This window comes from Bos javanicus, chromosome 11, assembly GCF_032452875.1.
Source record: "Bos javanicus breed banteng chromosome 11, ARS-OSU_banteng_1.0, whole genome shotgun sequence".
In the NCBI taxonomy this organism is placed as follows: domain Eukaryota; kingdom Metazoa; phylum Chordata; class Mammalia; order Artiodactyla; family Bovidae; genus Bos; species Bos javanicus.
The window spans coordinates 56,625,791-56,646,490 of record NC_083878.1 but is presented as its reverse complement, the minus strand read 5'-3'; the positions used below and the strand labels follow the sequence as shown (position 1 = coordinate 56,646,490).

Below are 20,700 nucleotides of genomic sequence, written 5' to 3'. Positions count from 1 at the left end.
ATGCCTAAATCATACATTTTCTGTTTTTAATTTTTGTTTTTGATGTTTAAAACAACAAAATTACACAGCTTCCAGTCTTCTATATTTTGATATCTTTTTCTCAACCTATTATAAAGCTTTGAGGTTAAACCATGCCGATGCCTGTAACTGTGGTTCACTCAGTTTCACTCAGATATATTGCTTATTTAAACCACAAACTATTCATCCAGCTTCCTGTTAATGGACATTTGGCTTTTTTTTTTTTTTTTTGCCGTTATAAATAATGATGCTATTAACATCCTGTGTATACATTCTACCTGGCATTCATATACAAGCTGTATATTCCTAAAAGTGGATAATCTGAGTGTAAGAAAATGCCAGTGCAGGAGACTCAAGAGATGCTGGCTCCATCCCTGGGTCAAGACAATCCCCTGGAATAGGAAACGGCAACCCACGCCATTATGCTGGCCTGGAAAACTCCATGGACAGAAGCCTGGTGAGATACAGTCCATGGGATCACGAAGACTTGAAAATGACTGTGCAGCTAAGCATGCAAGAAAATTCCAGTTTTCCCGAAAGGTTCTATCAATTTACACGACCACCAGCAGCAATCTGGTAGGGGTGAAATAATATTTCATTTTGATTTTAATTTAATTGCTTGCTAATAAGGTTGACATACTTTCATATATGTACTGATCACTTTGCTTCTTCTTTAGTGAAATACATACTTATATATTTTCACTCCTCTAATGAATATATTGTTCTTTTTCCTGTTGAGTTTTACTGTCATAAACATATTCTAGAAGTAAATTCTTTGTCAGATATCTATATATAATATAAAGCATTTGACAGATTAACTTTGCTATTTTATTTTTATTTTAAAGTGGTCATATTTAGCAATATTTTATTTTATAATTTGTGCTTTTTGTTTAATACATGCTTTCTTAAATCAAAGTCAAAAACATATTTTTAAAATATTCTCTTCTAGTTTTAAAATGCTGGTTTTTATATTTCGCATTGGTTCTTCTGGAATTAGTATGTTTTATTTTGATTGTTGTTGTCATTTTTTATATTTTAAGGGGTATGATTCTGATTTATTTTTGTCCATATGGCTAACCACTAAAACCAAATCCTTCAGCTTATACTTTCTAATCGGCAATGATCCTCCAGATTTCCCATTTCCACATATAATAAGAATATTTCTGGGCTCTCTCTTTCATTACACTACTCAAGTTTGCTCTCCCTGTAGTTGTACTCCTTTATAATAAGAAGTTTTGAATCATGGCCAAATAAAATTCTTCATTGTTTTTCTTCAGAAATGTGTTAACTATTCTTATTTTTCCTATGAATATTCAGTTTATCAGATTACCAGAAAAATTCTGTTAGTATTCCAATTGCCCTCCCATTAATCAATACAGGAACAAAGTACATCCTGAAGGTATCGAAACTTTCTTTCTAAACATGATTAATTTCAGCATGTATTTAGATCTTCTTTATAGCTTGAAAAACTTGTTACGAGATCTTGACTACCATTATCAGATATATTCTTATATATTTTATATTTTTCTTCCTACTTAAAATAGTAACCTGCTTAAAATTACCTTTGTTGGAATATGACAATTCTACGAGAATTTCTGTATTGAGTTCACAGTCTTCATGCTTACTAAATTCCCCTGTTGTTGTTTGTAAGTCACTAAGTCATGTCCAACTCCTTGCAAACCCATGGTCTACAGCACGCCAGGCTTCCCTGTCTTTCACTATCTCCCTGAGATTCCTCAAACTCATGTGCATTGAGTCAGTGATGCCATACAACCATCTCATCCTCTGTCGCCCCCTCTCCCCCTGCCTTCCATCTTTCCCAACATCAGTCTTTCTAGTGAGTTGGCTCTTTGCATCTGTTGGCCAAAGGACTGGAGCTTCAGCTTCAGTATCAGTCCTTCCAGTGAATATTCGGGGTTGACTTCCTTTAGGATTGACTTGTTTGATCTCCTTACTGTTCAAGGGACTCTCAAGAGTCCTCTCCAGCACCACAGTTTGAAAGCATCATTTCTTTAGCACTCAGCCTTCTTTATGGTCCAACTCTCACACTCTATACGTGACTACTGGAAAAACCATAGCTTTGACTAGATGGACAGACTTTTGTCAGCAAAGTTATGTCTCTTCTTTTTAACATACTGTCTAGGTTTGTCATAACTTTCATTTTAAGGAGAAACCATATTTTAATTTTATGGCTGTAATCATTGTCCTCAGTGACTTCGGAGACCAAGAAAAAATCTGCCACTGTTTCCATTCTTTCCCCAAGTATTTGCCGTGAAGCAATGGGACCAGATGCCATCATATTTGTTTTCTGAACATTGTCTTTAAGTCAGCTTTTGCACTCTCCTCTTTTATGTTCATCAAGAAGCTGTTTAGTTCCTCTTCACTTTCTGCCATTAGAGTGGTATTATCTGCATATCTGAGGTTATTGGTATTTCTCCTGGCAATCTTGATTCCAGCTTGTGATTCATCCAGTCTGGCATTTCACATGACTTACTTTACATAGAAGTTGAATAAGCAGGGTGACAACATACAGTCTTAACATACTCCTTTCCCAATTTTGAATCAGTCCATTGCTCCATGTGGGGTTCTAACTGTTGCTTCTTGACCTGCATATAAGTTTCTTGGGAGACAGATAAGGTGGTCTGGTACTCCCATCTCTTTAAGAATTTTCCAGTTTGTTGTGATCCACACAAAGACTCATTAGTTCAAATAATTTTTTTCAAAGTTATACTCTCCCAACTTTTACTTAATAATTTGTTTTTTTTTTTTAATCTTAAAAGACAAGGATTAATGAAACTCATATATATGCTAACAAGAGTCCGTTCTTGGCAGATTGAACTCTCCAATGTCTCATACTTTCTAAACTATTAAACATCAGAATTCATACCACCAGGTTTCCTTCATTCCTGTAAGTTTTTCCAACCAAGATAACTGGGCAAGGATGAAAAAAGGACAAACATCACCTGTTTCTGGGAAATTACTGGTCAGATGAAGAAAAAGAAGCAACAGCTGTGGCAATTCCCAGCCTTTGTAAGGATCTCTTGCCTGTGGTGGAAATCTCCACAAATCAAAGCCAGACACGTCCCCCGGACCCCTGTCCTGGCTCCTTTTTCCCATTATTCATTTCAGTGCCCCTCCCTCAAATCTTCTTATAAAAGCCCAATCTTTTCTGCCCTGACAAGCCAGTGCAGATCCCTGCAAGAGAGGTAAGTGGGAGCCGAGACTAGATGAGAGCCATGACAGGGGTTTCGCCTTGCACATTTCAGGGAGGGTGTACAAGGATCCTTGTCCTCAGAGAATGTGGGAGCTCTGAGACCAGGGGAAGCCAGACCTGGGAGACCTCAGGTACACTAGGATGTGTAGATTTTCTAATTTTTTCCAGCACCATGGAAGGGGAGGGATGCTACCAAGATGGAGTTATTCCTAGGGGACTAGATGAAGGAAAAGACAAGAGGTACAACAGGGGATCTCTCACATCCTCTCTCTGACCACCCTCCCTTAGTTCTCTAGCTGCCTCCACACCTCACAGACACAATGCTGCCTTCCCTGGGCCTTCCCAGACTGTCCTGGATGCTGCTCTCCTGCCTGATGCTCCTGTCTCAGATCCAAGGTGAGATTTCTCTGCCTCTAGCTCTGGGTTCCCAGTGTCTGCTCAAGGCCAAGACAAAGAGGAAAGCTCCTGTGCCTCCCCTGGTAATGGAATATCCCCACATACATAATTGCCTGGAATTCCTGAGTCATCACTCCTTTCTTCAGGTAACCAGTGGTGGGAAGCACTCCAGTGGTTCAGTAACAATGGGATGAGGTGATTTCTATTTTCTCAGTAATTTATGTACATAGATGAAGGAGGAAAGTATAGAGTGTCATTAATGAGATGAGTAGAAGGAAAATGATTGGAGAATCTATCAACTCAGAGGAGAAGGACTGGACTTTTGAATAAAGACAATGAATAAAAAGAAGAGAGATCATCATCCAGTTAGTAGGTCTAGTTCATGATTTATAAAAAATCCTGGAGTGTTGGCAATGGTGAGAGGCAGTCAGAAGTTTGGTATCACCGCCCCAAGCCTTGGCCTCATAAATATTCCCCAAGGTCACCTTCCCCCTCCAATCCCCTCTCTCCATTTCACCCCAACCCTCTCCCTTATTTCTTCCTCTCCAGGGGAAAATTCCCAAAAGGAACTGCCATCTGCAAGGATCAGCTGTCCCTCAGGTTCCATGGCCTATAGGTCTCACTGCTATGCCTTGTTTAAAACACCCAAAACCTGGATGGATGCAGATGTGAGTGGTGGGATCTGCAGTTAGGGGAAATAAGCAGAAGCAAATCAGAGACTGGGTTTGGGGACCAGGGGGTCTCCATTCTCAAGAGTTTCCTGAGGATGAGTATGATGAATTCATGTTTGGTAAACATACCCCTTCTCACCTGCAATGGCCCTTCCCTTCCCCTAGTGGTGTGTCAAGCTCCTCCTGTGTATTTCCCTTCCCCACACAGATTGCCTGCCAGAAGAGGCCCTCGGGACATCTTGTGTCTGTGCTCAGTGGGGCTGAGGAATCCTTCGTGGCCTCCTTGGTTAGGAACAACTTGAACACCCAATCAGACATCTGGATTGGGCTCCATGACCCCACAGAGGTACACTTACATCTCTCTAATCTGTTACTTCCAAAGGTGTTATGGCCACCCAGGTCCTTCTTTGTCCCCTTTTGCCAGCCCAGAAAATACCTGAGAGATCCCTGGAGTTCACAGGATAACTAGGGAAAGTGAGAGCCTTTAGTCCTGGGCAGGTCCTAGTCCCCAACTAAAGTTAATCTGCCTTTTGTCAAGCTTTTACACAGTTTACACAGCATACCTTGTAATTCAGTTCATTGTGCTTCCCTGAGTCTGCATATGTTGTGCTTATCATGTCAATGAACATTTAGGATTGATGCAGTTTTCCCTTTTATAAAACAGACACTATCTTGGAGATTCAGAGGGTAAACATAAGTACACCCCAAGTATAGTTCAGATAGGGCCATGTTCCTTTGAGACATTTAATTGGTCTTTGTGATTATTGGCTATGAAATTAGCCAATAGAGTTCGGGAGAGTTTCCCAGAGGAGAGCTGTGGGGACTCATCTTGAACAGCAGAGCTAATTCAGTGATGCTGGGGAGGGGAATCAATCATTCCAACAGACAGCATCAGACCAGGAGAATTCTAAAGGCCTTTCTGTCTCACCCAATTCCGTCCTCTACTCCACAGGGCTCTGAGGCCAATGCTGGTGGATGGGAATGGAGTAGCAATGACGTGCTCAATTACGTTGCCTGGGAGACAGATCCTGCTGCCATCTCAAGCCCTGGCTACTGTGGGAGTCTCTCAAGAAGCTCAGGTAAGAAACATAGAAGGTCATTTTTGTCCAGCCTTTTCCATCCCCTCACCTGCCATTTCTGGGTCTGATCTTCAGGGAATCCTCCTGGGCTGGAACTATAATATTGGCCTGTCTTCTCCCATTCCCTCTCATCTCTTCTTACTTTCTATCCTCTTCCCATGGAGTGGGACACTGGTGAAGATGAGGGAGGGCCTTTGAAGCCTAAACCAGAATCTGGGATTCCTCTCCATTGGGTTCTCAAGCTCCACCAGCCCTGTTGACTTGAGATCTTCTGTCTCTCCAGGATATCTCAAGTGGAGAGATCATAACTGCAATTTGAACTTACCCTACGTCTGCAAGTTCACAGACTAGATCAGATGAGAAGTCAGCAGCCTGACTGGTGTGCAACTGGTGTGCAACTCATCATGGACTTGGAACTAGGGATTCAGACCCACTATGGAAGGGGATATTCTTCTCACAGCCCCAACCCAACCACTTCATTCTGACCTTCCCTCCTCCCCAGACTCAATTCAGTCTCTTCTGTGTGTTCCATAACCTGACTTTGCAAAGTTCACAATAAAAATATTAGTTTTCAATTGCCTGTCTTCTCTGCCTCATTCTCATAGACAAATTGAGAAAGATGAAGTGGGTGGTCAAGAATTTTTGGTCAGTCTCTGCCTCATTTCACCCAGGTTCCTGGGGAAATAACCATATATACATATTTGTGTATTTGTGGTTAAGTACATCACCATTACTTCTGTAGTATGTGGGCTGTAGGCACATAAAGACATTGCTCTTCCATTCACAGTACTGCTCACACATTCCCCCAAGACAGGTTTCTGATGGTATGAGGAAACCAGTCTTAAGGTATGTGATGATGTTTAGAACTGTACTTTCTAAAGTATTAGTGAGAAACATAATTAGTTCAGTTCAGTCACTCAGTCATGTCCGACTCTTTGCAACCCCATGAACTGCAGCATGCCATGCATCCATGTCCATCACCAACTCCCGAAGTTTACCCAAACTCATGTCTATCTAGTCAGTGATGCCATCCAGCCATCTTATCCTCTGCCATCCCCTTCTCCTCCTGGCCACAATCCCTCCCAGCATCAGGGTATTTTCCAGTGAGTCAACTCTTCACATGAGGTGGCCAAAGTGTTGGAGCTTCAGCTTCAGCATCAGTCCTTCAATGAACACCCAAGACTGATCTCCTTTAGGATGGACTGGTTGGATCTCCTTGCAGTCCAAGGGACTCTGAAGAGTCTTCTCCAACACCACACTTAAAAAGCAACAACTCTTCGGCACTCAGCTTTCTTCACAGTCCAACTCTCACATCCATACATGACCACTGGAAAAAACATAGCCTTGACTAGAAGGACCTTTGTTGGCAAAGTAATGTCTCTCCTTTTGAATATGCTATCGAGGTTGGTCATGACTTTCCTTCCAAGGAGTAAGTGTCTTTTAATTTCATGGCTACAGTCACCATTTGTAGTGATTTTGGAGCCCCCCAAAAATAAAGTCTGACACTGTTTCCATTGTTTCCCCATCTATTTGCCATGAAGTGATGGGACCAGATGCCATGATCTTCGTTTTCTGAATGTTGAGCTTTAAGCCAACTTTTTCACTCTACACTTTCACTTTCAGCAAGAGGCTTTTTAGTTCCTCTTCACTTTCTGCCATAAGGGTGGTGTCATCTGCATATTTCAGGTTATTGATATTTCTCCTGGCAATCTTGATTCCAGCTTGTGTTTCTTCCAGCCCAGTGTTTCTCACGATATACTCTGCATAGAAGTTAAATAAGCAGGGTGACAATATACAGCCTTGACGTACTCCTTCTCCTATTTGGAACCAGTCTGTTGTTCCATGTCCAGTTCTAACTGTTGCTTTCTTACCTGCGTATAGGTTTCTCAAGAAGCAGGTCAGATATTCCCTGACCTGATGGTCTGGTATTCCCATCTCTTTCAGAATTTTCTACAGTTTATTGTGATACACACAGTCAAAGGCTTTAGCATTGTCAATAAAGCAGAAATAGACGTTTTTCTGGAACTCTCTTGCTTTTTCCATGATCCAGTGGATGTTGGCATTTGATCTCTGGTTCCTCTGCCTTTTCTAAAACCAGCTTGAACATCTGGAAGTTCATGGTTCATGTATTGCTCCAGCCTGGCTTGGAGAATTTTGAGCATTTCTTTACTAGTGTGTGAGATGAGTGCAATTGTGCGGTAGTTTAAGCATTATTTGGCATTGCCTTTCTTTGGGATTGGAATGAAAACTGACCTTTTCCAGTCCTGTGGCCACTGCTGAGTTCTCCAAATTTGCTGGCATATTGAGTGCAGCACTTTCACAGCATCATCTTTCAGGGTTTGAAATAGGTCAACTGGAATTCCATCACCTCCACTAGCTTTGTTCATAGTGGTGCTTTCTAAGGCCCACTTGACTTCACATTCCAGGATGTCTGGCTCTAGGTGAGTGATCACACCATCATGATTATCTTTGTCATGAAGATCTTTTTTGTACAGTTCCTTTGTGTATTCTTGCCACCTCTTCTTAATATCTTCTGCTTCTGTTAGGCCCATACCATTTCTGTCATTTATTGAGCCCATCTTTGCATGAAATATTCCCTTGGCATCTCTAATTTTCTTGAAGAGATCTCTAGTCTTTCCCATTCTGTTGTTTTCCTTTATTTCTTTGCATTGATCGCTGAGGAAGCCTTTCTTATCTCTCTTTGCTGTTCTTTGGAACTCTGCATTAATAAATAGACTTTATTAATATTCATAAAATGTATGCAAACAAATCAATAATCTAATTAAGTAGATAAACATATAATAAGAATGATAACCTGTTTTGGTTGTTGGTGGTTTTGGCAGATGTAAATGTGATCTGTCAAACTGAGTACAGTTTTCTAATACCTTTCAAATTCTGTACTTATAGCTCACTATGTTCAGCCAGCTCTGATTATTCTAACTACATGTTGGCTTATTTCTATAGGGTACTTTATTAGAAAGGACCCAGTATGTCCTCTATCCTTGAATCTTAAAACACTGTGGCCTCAGTCATGACTGGATTTCATATGACTTCAATGTCTAGCAGGATTTTTCTTAACAGTTTTTGGAATGGAAAATAGTGTCCCTCCTAACTGAAGGCAAGACCAGACTCTGTGTATCTGCATATTTTAAAACCACTAATCTTCCATTCACCTTATCACTGCCCAACCCTTGTCACAAGCTTCCATTGTGGAAAAAAAATATTTGGACCAGTTCCCTAATTTGGAAAAAAACATTTATCATATGAGACCACTGATGAAATTTTCCATATGGACCAAGAACATTATGAAAGTGTCATGAAAGGGTATTGCTTCTCAAATAAAGAGATAAAAGTGAATGATCAATGTCTTTTTTTATGTTTCTTAAATTTCATTTCCTATTTCTAAGATAAACTGCACTTGCATGCTAAGCCACTTCAGTCATGTCCAATTCTTTGCGACCCTATGTACTGTAGCCCATCAGACTCCCTTATTCTTTTCTGTCCATGGGATTCTCCAGGCAATAATACTGGAGTGGGTTGCCATGTGCTCCTCCAGAGGATCTTCCCAACCCACGTCTCTATGTCACCTTCATTGGCAGGTTCTTTACCACTAGCACCACCTGGGAAGCCCTAAAATAGATTACCTTAACTAAATATTCCTTTAGCAATTTTGGTCGAAATCTTCTCCATCAGTTTAAATGAATTAAGGATTGCACAATGCTAGGGGTCTTGATTTTCTGCCCTAATTAAAGTAAAAACATGGGTTTGAAAAGTTCACAGTGATTGGTCTTGTGCCAGTTTCCATTTTAGTTGAGTTCCCCCTTCAATGGCAGGTGAGCCACCACAGCTGTGGGGACCAGATCCTCTTCCTCTTGTTGGAGGACTCATTATGTTAGATAGGACATTTGTCATGGAAAGTAAGAAAACTCTCAACATAGTTTGGCTCATAAAAATAAAGGTATTTCCTGGACATGTAACTGAAATGTAACAGTGAGGAAGACCGTGATGTCTATTTGTCCAGGGTTCAAGTGTCATTTCTCTGGGATTCTATTGTCTGAATCCTTTTATCTATATCCTTTATCTTTCAACTGCCTTCCTTAGTTACAGCACAGGAAAGTTGCAAGCAGCAACTTGGGCTACTGATTCCTCCTCAATATCAAAAGGGGGCTTCCTAGTTGGTGCTAGTAGTAAAGAACCTGTCTGCCAATACAGCCAGATATAAGAGACACAAGCTCGATCCCTGGGTCAGGAAGATCCCCTTCAAGAAGCCATGGCAACTCACTCCAGTATTCTTGCCTGGAGAATCCCATGGACAGAAAAGTCTGGCTGCCTACAGTCTGTGGGATCACAGAGAGTCAGACACGACTGATCGACTAACACTTTCACTTTACAGGTCTCCAGAAATTGTCACTACACACACATTCAGAGAATTGGAAGTAGGTTAAACTTAAGGTTATAACCAATTGGGATTAAGCGATGTGAAAAATTATTAAATTTTCTTTTTTATTCCCTTACTAATGAACAATTGCCATATCACTACCATCAAAAGAATAAAAATACAGGTCTCTCGAGTAAAGAGGGGCATCCTAACTTTACAGATTCCAAGCCACAGATTACTCACTTTCTCATGGTCAGTTTGTTGTTGATGCCCAACATCATGAAATATCACTCTTCCAATTTTTTTAGTTCTTCTGCAAACTCATGTAGTGAATGTCCCTTTGTAGTTTTCTTCAGCACAGATTATTATGTAAATGTAAAAGTGAAAGTGATGATCGCTCAGTTGTGCTACTCTTTGTGACTCATGGACTGTAGCCTGCCAGGTTCCTTTGTCCGTGGAATTCTTCAGGCAAGAATAGTGGAGAGGATAGCCATTCCCTTCTCCAGAAGATCTTCCTGACCCAGTGATCAAACCTCGGTCTCCTGCACTGCAGGCAGATTCTTTACCTTCTGAGCCACCAGGGAAGCTCTATTACATAAACAGTTTACGGTTATTCTCAGTCTTCCTTTGAGTGTAAACAGCTCCAGTGACACCTTAAAATTTAGACGGCATGATTCTTTAAACCTATTTTCATCGCATATATTTTCAAAAGACAATAAGTCATCTGGTTAAGATAAAATCAAAATATTGCCCTCCCCACAGAGCAATGAAAGAATAGAGAATTAGAAGGACACTTGGAAAATTTGTGATATTGTGCTTATTAAGTCTTTTGAAATGTTTCTCTCTAAATCAAGTTTAGACTGGATATTGCCATTTTCCCAAGGATGTGTTAAACATTATGATATCTAGATTACTTGAAACTCCAGCAAGTCCTCTTGCATATCCATATTTTGGTTTATAAATCAAGTGACTGCTTAGTGATTCCTTACATATACCAGAATTTCATAACCAGTTCTTTGTAGTCAGCCACTGTTACAGAAAGAAGTACCTTCTGATTTTTCTTAAAATGAGGGGGAAAATCATTTAAAATAATCATGAGCATTTTTATCTTTGATTTAAGAGATTATTTATTCTTATCTTGTCTAAAATGAAAATAAAAAAGATAGTCAATAAATGAAATTAGTTTAATAAATTGTGGTACCACTATTGAATTGAATATGAACTATTGTAAATTGCAATGAAATGCTGAATTTTACAAGATTATCAAATGTGTATGTGGAAGAAGGTAGAGGCAATGAAGGATCTCCTTTTTCATTCCCCCAATTACTATCCAGCTTGAGTGACTCCTCTGTCCATGGAATTCCCCAGGCAAGAATACTGGAGTGGGTAGCCATTTCCTTTTCCAGGGGATCTCCCCTACCCATGGCTTGAACTCCTGTCTCCTGCATTTCAGGCATATTCTTTACCATCTGATCCACCAGGCAAGCTCACCAGATTAAATGAGGAAGATTTATTACAACAGGACATGAACAAAAAAAAAGAGGCAAAATCGAAGCCTCCCAAGTGAGCAGAACAAAACCAGAACAAAAACCAGGAACTGAGAAGGGACAGAGGTGATGTAACCTCAGAGAGATTCCCAGAATGGGTAGAGCCCCTTCCCGGCACGGGCTGGAACTGTCCAATGTAAGGAATCCTCCCCACAATCAGTCCCATTTTCATTCAGGCAAAGATGGAGTTTTTTTCATTCTCTGAGTGCTCCCAGGTGCCCAATTCTCACGTCCCTGAAAGGCAGGGGGAGCAAGAAAAGATGTTCCAGGAAAGGCTGCAAAAAGGAAGCAAAGAAAGCCCAGAAGAGATGCAGGAGATCAGGCCTCCTGGGAATATTTGGGAAGATATTTGGAAAAATATTCATGGAAGAGAGAAGCAGGGAAGTGTGGAGAGACTGTTCCCCCCATCTCATCTCTTGATTTTGTCCTTTGTCTCAAATTTAGTAAAATGATCAACACTTGCATATGTAGAGTCTGATGGTACCACCTGAACTGATTAATTCTTCCAACTGAATCTGGTTGCAAATATCCCTGAAAATTCAGTTCAGTTCAGTTCAGTAGCTCAGTCGTGTCTGACACTTTGCAACCCCATGAATCACAGCACGCCAGGCCTCCCTGTCCATGACCAACTCCCAGAGTTCACTCAAACTCATGTCCATCGAGTCAGTGATGCCATCCAACCATCTCATCCTCTATCGTCCCCTTCTCCTCCTGCCCTCAATCCCTCCCAGCATCAGGGTCTTTTCCAATGAGTCAACTCTTCACATGAGGTGGCCAAAGTATTGGAGTTTCAGCTTCAGCATCAGGTGTTCCAGTGAACACCCAGGACTGGTCTCCTTTAGGATGGACTGGTTGGATCTCCTTGCAGTCCAAGGGACTCTCAAGAGTCTTCTCCAACACCACAGTTCAAAAGCATCAATTCTTCAGCGCTCAGCCTTCTTCACAGTCCAACTCTCACATCCATACATGACCACTAGAAAAACCATAGCCTTGACAAGACAGACCTTTGTTGGCAAAGTAATATCTCTGCTTTTCAATATACTATCTAGGTTGGTCATAACTTTCCTTCCAAGGAGGAAGTGACTTTTAATTTCCTGGCTTCAATCACCATCTTCAGTGATTTTAGAGCCCCCCAAAATAAAGTCTGACACTGTTTTTACTGTTTCCCCATCTATTTCCCATGAAATGATGGGACCAGATGCCATGATATTCATTTTCTGAATGTTGAGCTTTAAGCCAACTTTTTCACTCTCCTCTTTCACTTTCATCAAGAGGATTTTTAGTTCTTTAGTCAAAAAATTGAATTTGTGAGCTTACATCTCACCATTTTAAATGAAAAAAAAACACCCATAGTACAGTAGGTTTCTACCCCAATCACCCAAACAATGCTCTAAAACCCACGAACACCCAGGTTTAAGTAGGAAACTGTCGTGTTAAAATAGAAAATTCTTTAAAACTTGATTTTCTGATTAGCACACAATAAATGTGTAGTTTAAAATTTTTTCTTTTATTGTATGCCATACATGACCCAGTGATGCCTCTTTTCACACCTGCAACACCTGTGACCTGTGCTCTCTTTGAAAAAAATATGCGATTCTCATCTTTTACCAATCGTGCTTAGTATGTCACTAGACTTAGCCCATGCATAGTTTTAATAATGGATTCATATTAGGATTTGGGAATGCATATATCAATTTTTCTTATTCAAAATTTGGCTGAAAAATATTGCACCAGTTGATGTACATATTTTCTGGAGATTGGATCATTAAAACCCAAGAATTATTCTATTAAGAAAATGTTAACCAGAGACAAAATCTCCAGGATTTACCTGCAATACCTTAGGTACTATTCATAAAAAATCATAGAGATAATAAAATGTTGCTTGTTGTATAATACAGTGCTTTATGCACATTCTTTGCTCAATCCCATCCTTTTAAAGACTTTGAAATGCTCAGCATCTCTCTGTAGCCAACTTCCCGGGGAATTTTCCCCAGACTTTTAAGCCCATACTCATGATCTTTTTCTGAAAGTGATTGACTACCACAAGTGGAAAGAACACCATTTTTTAATTGAGAAAGCAAAGAATTTTTCAGAGCAGACTTGGGAAACAGTTCTGTGTGGAGCTCTGGCATTTCTGAACTTCATGTAATCAGAGACACTCACTGCCCTCTCTTCTGGATGACCTTTGCAAGGAAGTCTGTGTAGTGAAGAGCCTTTAAAAACAGAAAGGCCACCTCTCTCCAAAGCAATGATAGGTTTGCTTCCAGTTTTGAAAAACAGAGACAGTGCCTCCATCCAGAGTAAAGTAAGTCAGGCCTTGTCACTCTCCAATACAAGAAAGATGTCTCTTTCTGAAGTAAGGAGTAGGCTAGCTTATGCCTCATGAGAAAGATTCAGATTGTTAGTGATCATATGTGAAAGCACCTGTTTGGGTCCATCTATGTCCACATCACGGAATTAGGTTTTAAGGAGAATTGAATATTGTGAGATTCATAATGCCTCAAGTATACTAAAGTTCTTTGCCTTCTTTCTATGCAACAAGGCTACTGGGGAAAATTTGAGACAGCTCATGCTCTTTGCCATGAAACTAAGTAATTTTTGTAGCACATTGGAAGAAAATAACTTTAACTGAAGGGTCTTGAGTCTTATTTGCTGATTTCTTTCTACTGTTGTTTCCATCCTATTTTCCTTTACAAGAAATAGATTCCTTGCTCTTTTCAAAATTATACCTGTCAGACTTGCTCTCCTGCCCTTTTCCTCTAGAAGGCCTCTCCTCCCATTCTTCCCTTCATCTCATACAGTGTCTCTCTTTCCCTCTCCCTGTCCTTAAAGGTCTACAGACTGCAGCCTGACATGTTGTCTATCTACATTGTACCAGGGAAAGTCCCATCATTCTTACCTTAGGGAAAGTTCAGCTTTCCAAGAGGCTCTAACAAAAAAATAAATTTTAGCCAAAGACTCTACTGTAATATCTGTTAACATGAAATACTGTGGACTTCAAGAGGTCATAGATTAGGAAATCCTGTAAGAAAACATGTCTGGAAAAAAATCAACCAGAACACTTAAACTATGTGGGTTTGGTACATATATACAATGAAATATGTATATACTTATTTGCTCAGTCATGTCTGACTCTTTGTGACCCCATGGACTGACTATAGCCTGCCAAGCTCCGCTGTCCATGGAACTTTCTAGGCAAGAATACTGGAGCAGGTTGCCATTTCCTCCTCTGGGGGATCTTCCTGACCCAGGAATCAAATCCATGTCTTTTGTGTTACCTACATTGACCCAACCAATCAGAGTCTTTACTACTGTACCACCATACTAAGCCATAGAAAAAGAAAGAATGCCATTTGAAGCAACATGTATGGAACTAGAGATTATCATACTAAATGAAATTAGTCAGAGAAAGATAAACATATGAAATCATTTATATGTGGACTCTAAAATAATGATACGAATAAACTTATTTACAAAACAGAAACAGACTCATAGACAGACAAAACACTCTTATGGTTACCAAAGGTGGGGAGGAGGTATAAATTAGGAGTATGGGTTTAAAGTATACAAGTTACTGTATATAAAATAGATAATCAACAAAGTCCTATTTTATAGTATGAGGAACTCTACTCAATAATCTGTAATAAATATATGGGAAAAGAATCTGAAATAGAATGGATACTAAGATCATGGCATCTGGTTCATCACTTCATGGCAAATAGATGGGGAAACAGTGGAAACAGTGTCAGACTTTATTTTGGGGGCTCCAAAATCACTGCTGGAGAAGGTAATGGCACCCCACTCCAGTACTCTTGCCTGGAAAATCCCATGGATGGAGGAGCCTGGTAGGCTGCAGTCCATGGGGTCGCTAAGAGTTGGACATGACTGAGTGACTTCGCTTTCACTTTTCACTTTCATGGATTGGAGAAGGAAATGGCAACCCACTCCAGTGTTCCTGCCTGGAGAACCCCAGGGATGGCAGAGCCTGATGGGCTGCCGTCTATAGGGTTGCACAGAGTCAGACACAACTGAACTGACTTAGCAGCAAAATCACTGCAGACAGTGACTGCAGCCACAAAATTAAAAGACGTATGCTTGTTGGAAGGAAAGTTATGACCAACGTAGCATATTAAAAAGCAGAGATATTACTTTGCCAACAAAGGTCCATATAATCAAGGGTATGGTCTTCCCAGTGGTCATCTACAGTTGTGAGAGCTGGACCATAAAGAAGGTGGAGCATGGAAGAATTGATGCATTTGAACTGTGGTGCTGAAAATCCCTTGGATAGCAAGGAGATCAAACCAGTCAATCTTAAGGGAAATCAACCCTGAATACTCGTTGCAAGGACTGATGCTGAAGCTGAAACTCCAGCATTTTGGTCATCTGATGCAGACAGCTGACTCACTGGAAAAGTCCCTGATGCTGGAAAAGATTGAGGGCAGAAGGAGAAGAGGGCATCAGAGGATGAGATGGCTGGATGACATCACCAAAGCAATGGAAATAAACTTAGGCAAACTTGGGGAGACGGTGAGTGACGGGGAAGCCTGATGGGCTGCAGTCCATGGGTCACAAAGAGTCATACATGACTGGGCAACTGAACAACAAGACTGCAGCCTGCCAGGCTCCTCTGTCCATGGGATTCTCCAGGCAAGAATACTGGAGTGGGTTGTCATGCCCTCCCCCAGGGGATATTCCCAACCCAGCGATAGAACCCGAGTCTCCTGCAACTCTTGCACTTCAGGCAGATTCCTTACACACTGAGCCATTAGAGAAGCCTGACCTACAAGACATTTTAGAACTATCACCAAAAAAAGATACCCTTTTCATCATAGGAGATTCTAATGCAGAAGTAAGAAGTCAAGAGATACCTGGAATAACAGGCAAGTTTGACCTTGAAGTACAAAATGAAGCAGGCAAAAGCTAACAAAATTTTGCCAAGAGAACACACTAGTCATAGCAAACACTCTGTTCCAACAACACAAAAGATGACTCTACACATGGACATCACCAGATGGTCAGTAACATATTCAGATTGATTATATTGTTTGCAGCCAAAGATGGAGAAACACTATACAGTCAGCAAAAACAAGACTGGGAGCTGACTGTGGCTCAAATCATGAATTCCTTATTGCAAAATTCAGACTTAATTTGAAGAACATAGGGAAAACCACTAGTCCATTCAGATATGACCTAAATAAAATCCCTTATGATTATACACTGGAAGTGAAAAATAGATTGAAGGGATTAGATCTGATAGACAGAGTACCTGAAGAATTATGGACAAAGGTTTGTAATATGGTACAGGAGGAAGTGGCCAAAACCATTCCCAAGAAAAAGAAGGCAAAATGATTGTCTCAGGAGGCCTTACAAATAGTTAAGAGAAGTGAAAGGCAAAGGATGAAAGGAAAGATATACCCATTTGAATGCAGAGTTCCAAAAAACAGCAAAGAGAGATAAGAAAGACTTCTTAAGTGGACAATGCAAAGAAATAGAGAAAAACAATAGAATGGGAAAGATTAGGGATATATTCAAGAAAATTAGAGATACCAAGGGAATATGCAAAGATGGTCACAATAAAGAACAGAAATGATATGGCCCTAACAAAAGCAGAAGATATTAAGAAGAAGTGGCAAGAATATACAGAAGAACTGTACAAAAGAGCTCTTAATGACCCAGTTAACCACAATGATGTGACCACTCACCTAAAGCCAGACACCCTGGAGTGTGGAGCCAAGTGGGCCTTAGGAAGCATCAGGATGAACAAAGCTAGTGGAGGTAATGAATTCCAGCTGAGCTATTTCAAATCCTAAAAGACGATGCTGTTAAAGTGCTGTACTCAGTATGACAGCAAATTTGGAAAACAGTAGCAGTCATGTATGGATGTGAGAGTTGGACCAGAAAGAAAGCTGAGGGCTAAAAAATTGAGGCTTTCAAACTGTGGTGCTGGAGAGTTACTTTAGTGTCCCTCAGACAGTGAGGAGATCAAACCAGTCAATCCTAATGGAAATCAACCCTGAATATTCATTGGAAGGACTGATGCTGAAGCTCCAATCTTTGGCTACCTGATGCAAGGAGCTGACTCGTTGGAAAAGACCCTAACGCTGGGATAGAATGAGGGCAGGAGGAGAAGGGGACAACACAGGATGAGATGGTTGGATGGCATCATTAATTCAATGGAAATGAGTTTTTGCAAACTCCAGGAGATGGTGAAGGATAGGGAAGCCTGGTGTGCTGCAGCCCATTGAGTCACAAAGCATTGCACATGACTGAGTGATTGAACAACAGTAAAGCCTATATCAGATCATGCTTAAGGAAAATATTATGAAATGGAATTCTCTGTCTGGACCTGTTCGAAAAATACGAAAAACACCACAGTTGAAAACATTCATTAGACAGCAGGGTCTGAGAACCACACCATCAGGGTCCCATGAGGAAGATGTTTGAAGGTTCTGGGAAGTCTATTTGCAAGGAATATTGTGTGATCCTGATTGACCTTAAAGTGTGCTGATTGGTGGAAGTGCAATGTGGACTTTCAGTCCACTGGTGAGACAGTTACCGTCAAATAAAGGAGAGGTTTGGTCAACCCATTGAAATCATATCAGGGCAAGGTAGGCAGAGGACATGTCATCAAATTGATGGCACGGGAGAACCAACAAAATATGTACCTAGGAGGAATCCACATGTGTATGGGAAGTGTTCAGAAACAAAAGAGAGAGAGAGAGAAAAAAAAGCATGAATTTTGAAAGAAAGCAAAAGAAGGGGGAAAATACTGGAAGATATAAGAGGTGAATCTTAGCCTCCCTTTCTTTGATAGTACATACTGGACACATCAGTTAAGTCTTGGGATTTCAATGTTTTCACACTTGCCTCAAGTCGAGTTGCTCCACATGTTGCCCACTGCCTCCCTGTCTCTGTGCCCTCAGACTATCCCATTACAGCTCACACAGTCTGTCTGACTCCTGCTGCCCTCGCCTCAAACCACCCATCAATATTCTTGAAAAAATTCTCTTTCTTCTCCTTGTGCTCAGGATCGTGGGAACAGAGCATCTGGTCGCTGCTGGGGAATGGCAAACCCCACCTTTGACTTCGACACTTTGCCAACCTGCTGCCGGGAAGGAGACCTTGTCTGTGACAATTCCCAGGGTGTTCCAGGAACAGACTACCCCTAATGCTGGAATTCCCTTGTGTCAGGGCCTCTGCAGGGCCTCCGGTTCTACTTTTTCCCTCCTCCTTGTACAGATTCAAGGTTTTATAGAGAAGGAATCTAGAAGAAAGAATTGTTTCTGAATGTGAGGAATTTATAACATTTTTAGACACTTCATCCTCAAATTTAGTAAAATAAATAATTGGTGGTTTGATGGAGAGTGTGTTTCTGATCATTCAAAGATAATATGATTTAGAGGAGGGAGAAACCATTACAGAAAACCACAGCTTTTCTGTAATACCTGGTTCTTTTCCTAATGCTTTCATGTCCTTTATTTCCATGGACACATGCAGAGACATGAGAGAATCTGGGGGCTCTGTCCTTGATTTTAATTTATCTGGCCCCATGTGATTGTGACCACAGGTGGGGCTTGCTTACACCTATGTTGGATAGGAAAATACAATACCCCTCTCCTCCCCACTTGTTTGTGAATCTGCTATATGTAAATCTGTCAAGTGTGAAAGTGTTAGTCCTAAAGAGTCAGATACGGAAATATGTAAAAGACAAATTAAAGTGTGGCCCAAAGGACTGAGTACTTGAAGCCTTACAATTATTCACTTTTTAAGCTCTTCTCATGGGGTCTGTAACTATAGCATGATCAGTGATTGGATATTTATTAAAATCAGCTGGCCCTCAGACAGTTGGTGGTATTGACTATAAAGGTACTAAAGAGAAGGGAAAGGGAAAATTTTATTAATATAAAAAAGTGACCCTGAAGAAAAACGTCTTGGGTTCAAATCATCCAACTCTAACACTTAGTAGCTATTTGAACTTAAGTTTATTAGCCTCTGTGATCTTCATCTGTTATATATGCTTATAATAGCACCTGTTTTATCAGACTGTTATGTGATGGGGATTAGCTAGGCCACTATTTGTAAAGCACTTAAGACAGCAAATGCCAATAGAACGTGCCTTCAAAGTGTGTGTTAAATACACTAGCCTTTTCCTTTGAAGTAAAAAAAAAAAGCTGCATTATAAGCAGACAAGGAATGGGTCCATTGCATGCTTTTTTAGCCTCTTTTCTCTTCAGCCTAATTTTTGAAGATACATTCTTACCCACAGGACTGCCAAGAATTAAAGAAATTTGGAGACAATCTCTCAATAGAAAGTCTTCAATGTCTAGTCCAAGGATGGAACACTGAGGCTCCTGAGGGCAAGGACATATTGAAGGGATGGGATTAAGGCTTTGCTGAAAAAGCCATCACTTTGAACACAGCGAAAGTCCTCTATTTTATTACCTTGCATGTGGAATTTGCTCAACCATATATGTAAGCAACAAGGTTAACTATCTCAATAAGTATGCAGCTATTTGAGGCTTTAAAGGCTTTATGAGACAACTGTGTCAACTGTCGTTTTAAATCTCCTTGTATCTCACAGCTTCTCCCTCTCAGAATCGCATTAGCTACAATATATTTATCATGTGTTTTAAATTATCATGTCCTTTATCCCTGAAAGTCGTTGTGTGTTTAAATTCTTCTTTTAAAGTATAGAATCCCACTAAAAAAATCCTGTAAGTATTAATATTCAAAAATTAATTGCTAACTTACTTTCGTCAAGAGATAACAACCTGGTACTGTTGGGGATGGGGAAATTTCCCCCTCTACAATTCTTGATTCTTGTGGCTGAAACAAAGCGGAAACAAAACAGATTAACTGGAGGAAAATAGACAAATTTTAATTCATGTACATGGAGGTTTCATAGAAATGGAACCTAAGAAGTGGTCAAAGCAGGCAGCTTTTATACTTTTAGACAAATAAAGAATAAATTTGTGAGGAATTGACAGAACAAAAAAAAATGTAGGCCTTGGGTGCTTACTTAGTGAAGTATCTAAATAAAGTTTGGTCTTGGAGTAGGAAATACAAGAAGGAACAAGGTTTGTTTACATGGGTTTTTCAGCCCAGATTCCCTACTTTGGGTGATAAGAGTGTCTTTCTACCTCCAGAAGCAGAGAATGCATCTTCACATGAGAGATATATGTCCTGCTTTCAAGGAGATGAAAAGGAGGGTCAGTGTCGCTCTCCTGTTAGCCACTTAAGTAACTTTAATTCAACACGATCAGTATACCACTGAGGCACATTTAGGGGCAACCTACTCTGGACTCAACAGTTCCTTTCTCTGAAATATAGAAGTTTCTCATATTAAAAGCTGAGCTGTTGACTATAGAGAGAGATAACGGGTTAGCAGAATCCTCCA

General features: G+C 40.5%; 1 protein-coding gene across 1 annotated transcript; it reads left to right on the top strand.

Annotated features, from left to right (window-relative positions):
• Positions 1–3,133: 3,133 nt before the first annotated feature.
• On the top strand, positions 3,134–5,953 carry LOC133257179 (lithostathine). The gene is made up of 6 exons (XM_061432731.1): positions 3,134–3,224; positions 3,521–3,628; positions 4,178–4,296; positions 4,508–4,645; positions 5,252–5,378; positions 5,662–5,953. The coding sequence occupies exons 2-6, from the start codon at positions 3,553–3,555 to the stop codon at positions 5,727–5,729; spliced, it is 528 nt and encodes a 175-aa protein (XP_061288715.1). The 5' UTR covers positions 3,134–3,224; positions 3,521–3,552; the 3' UTR covers positions 5,730–5,953.
• The last annotated feature ends 14,747 nt before the right edge of the window (positions 5,954–20,700 follow it).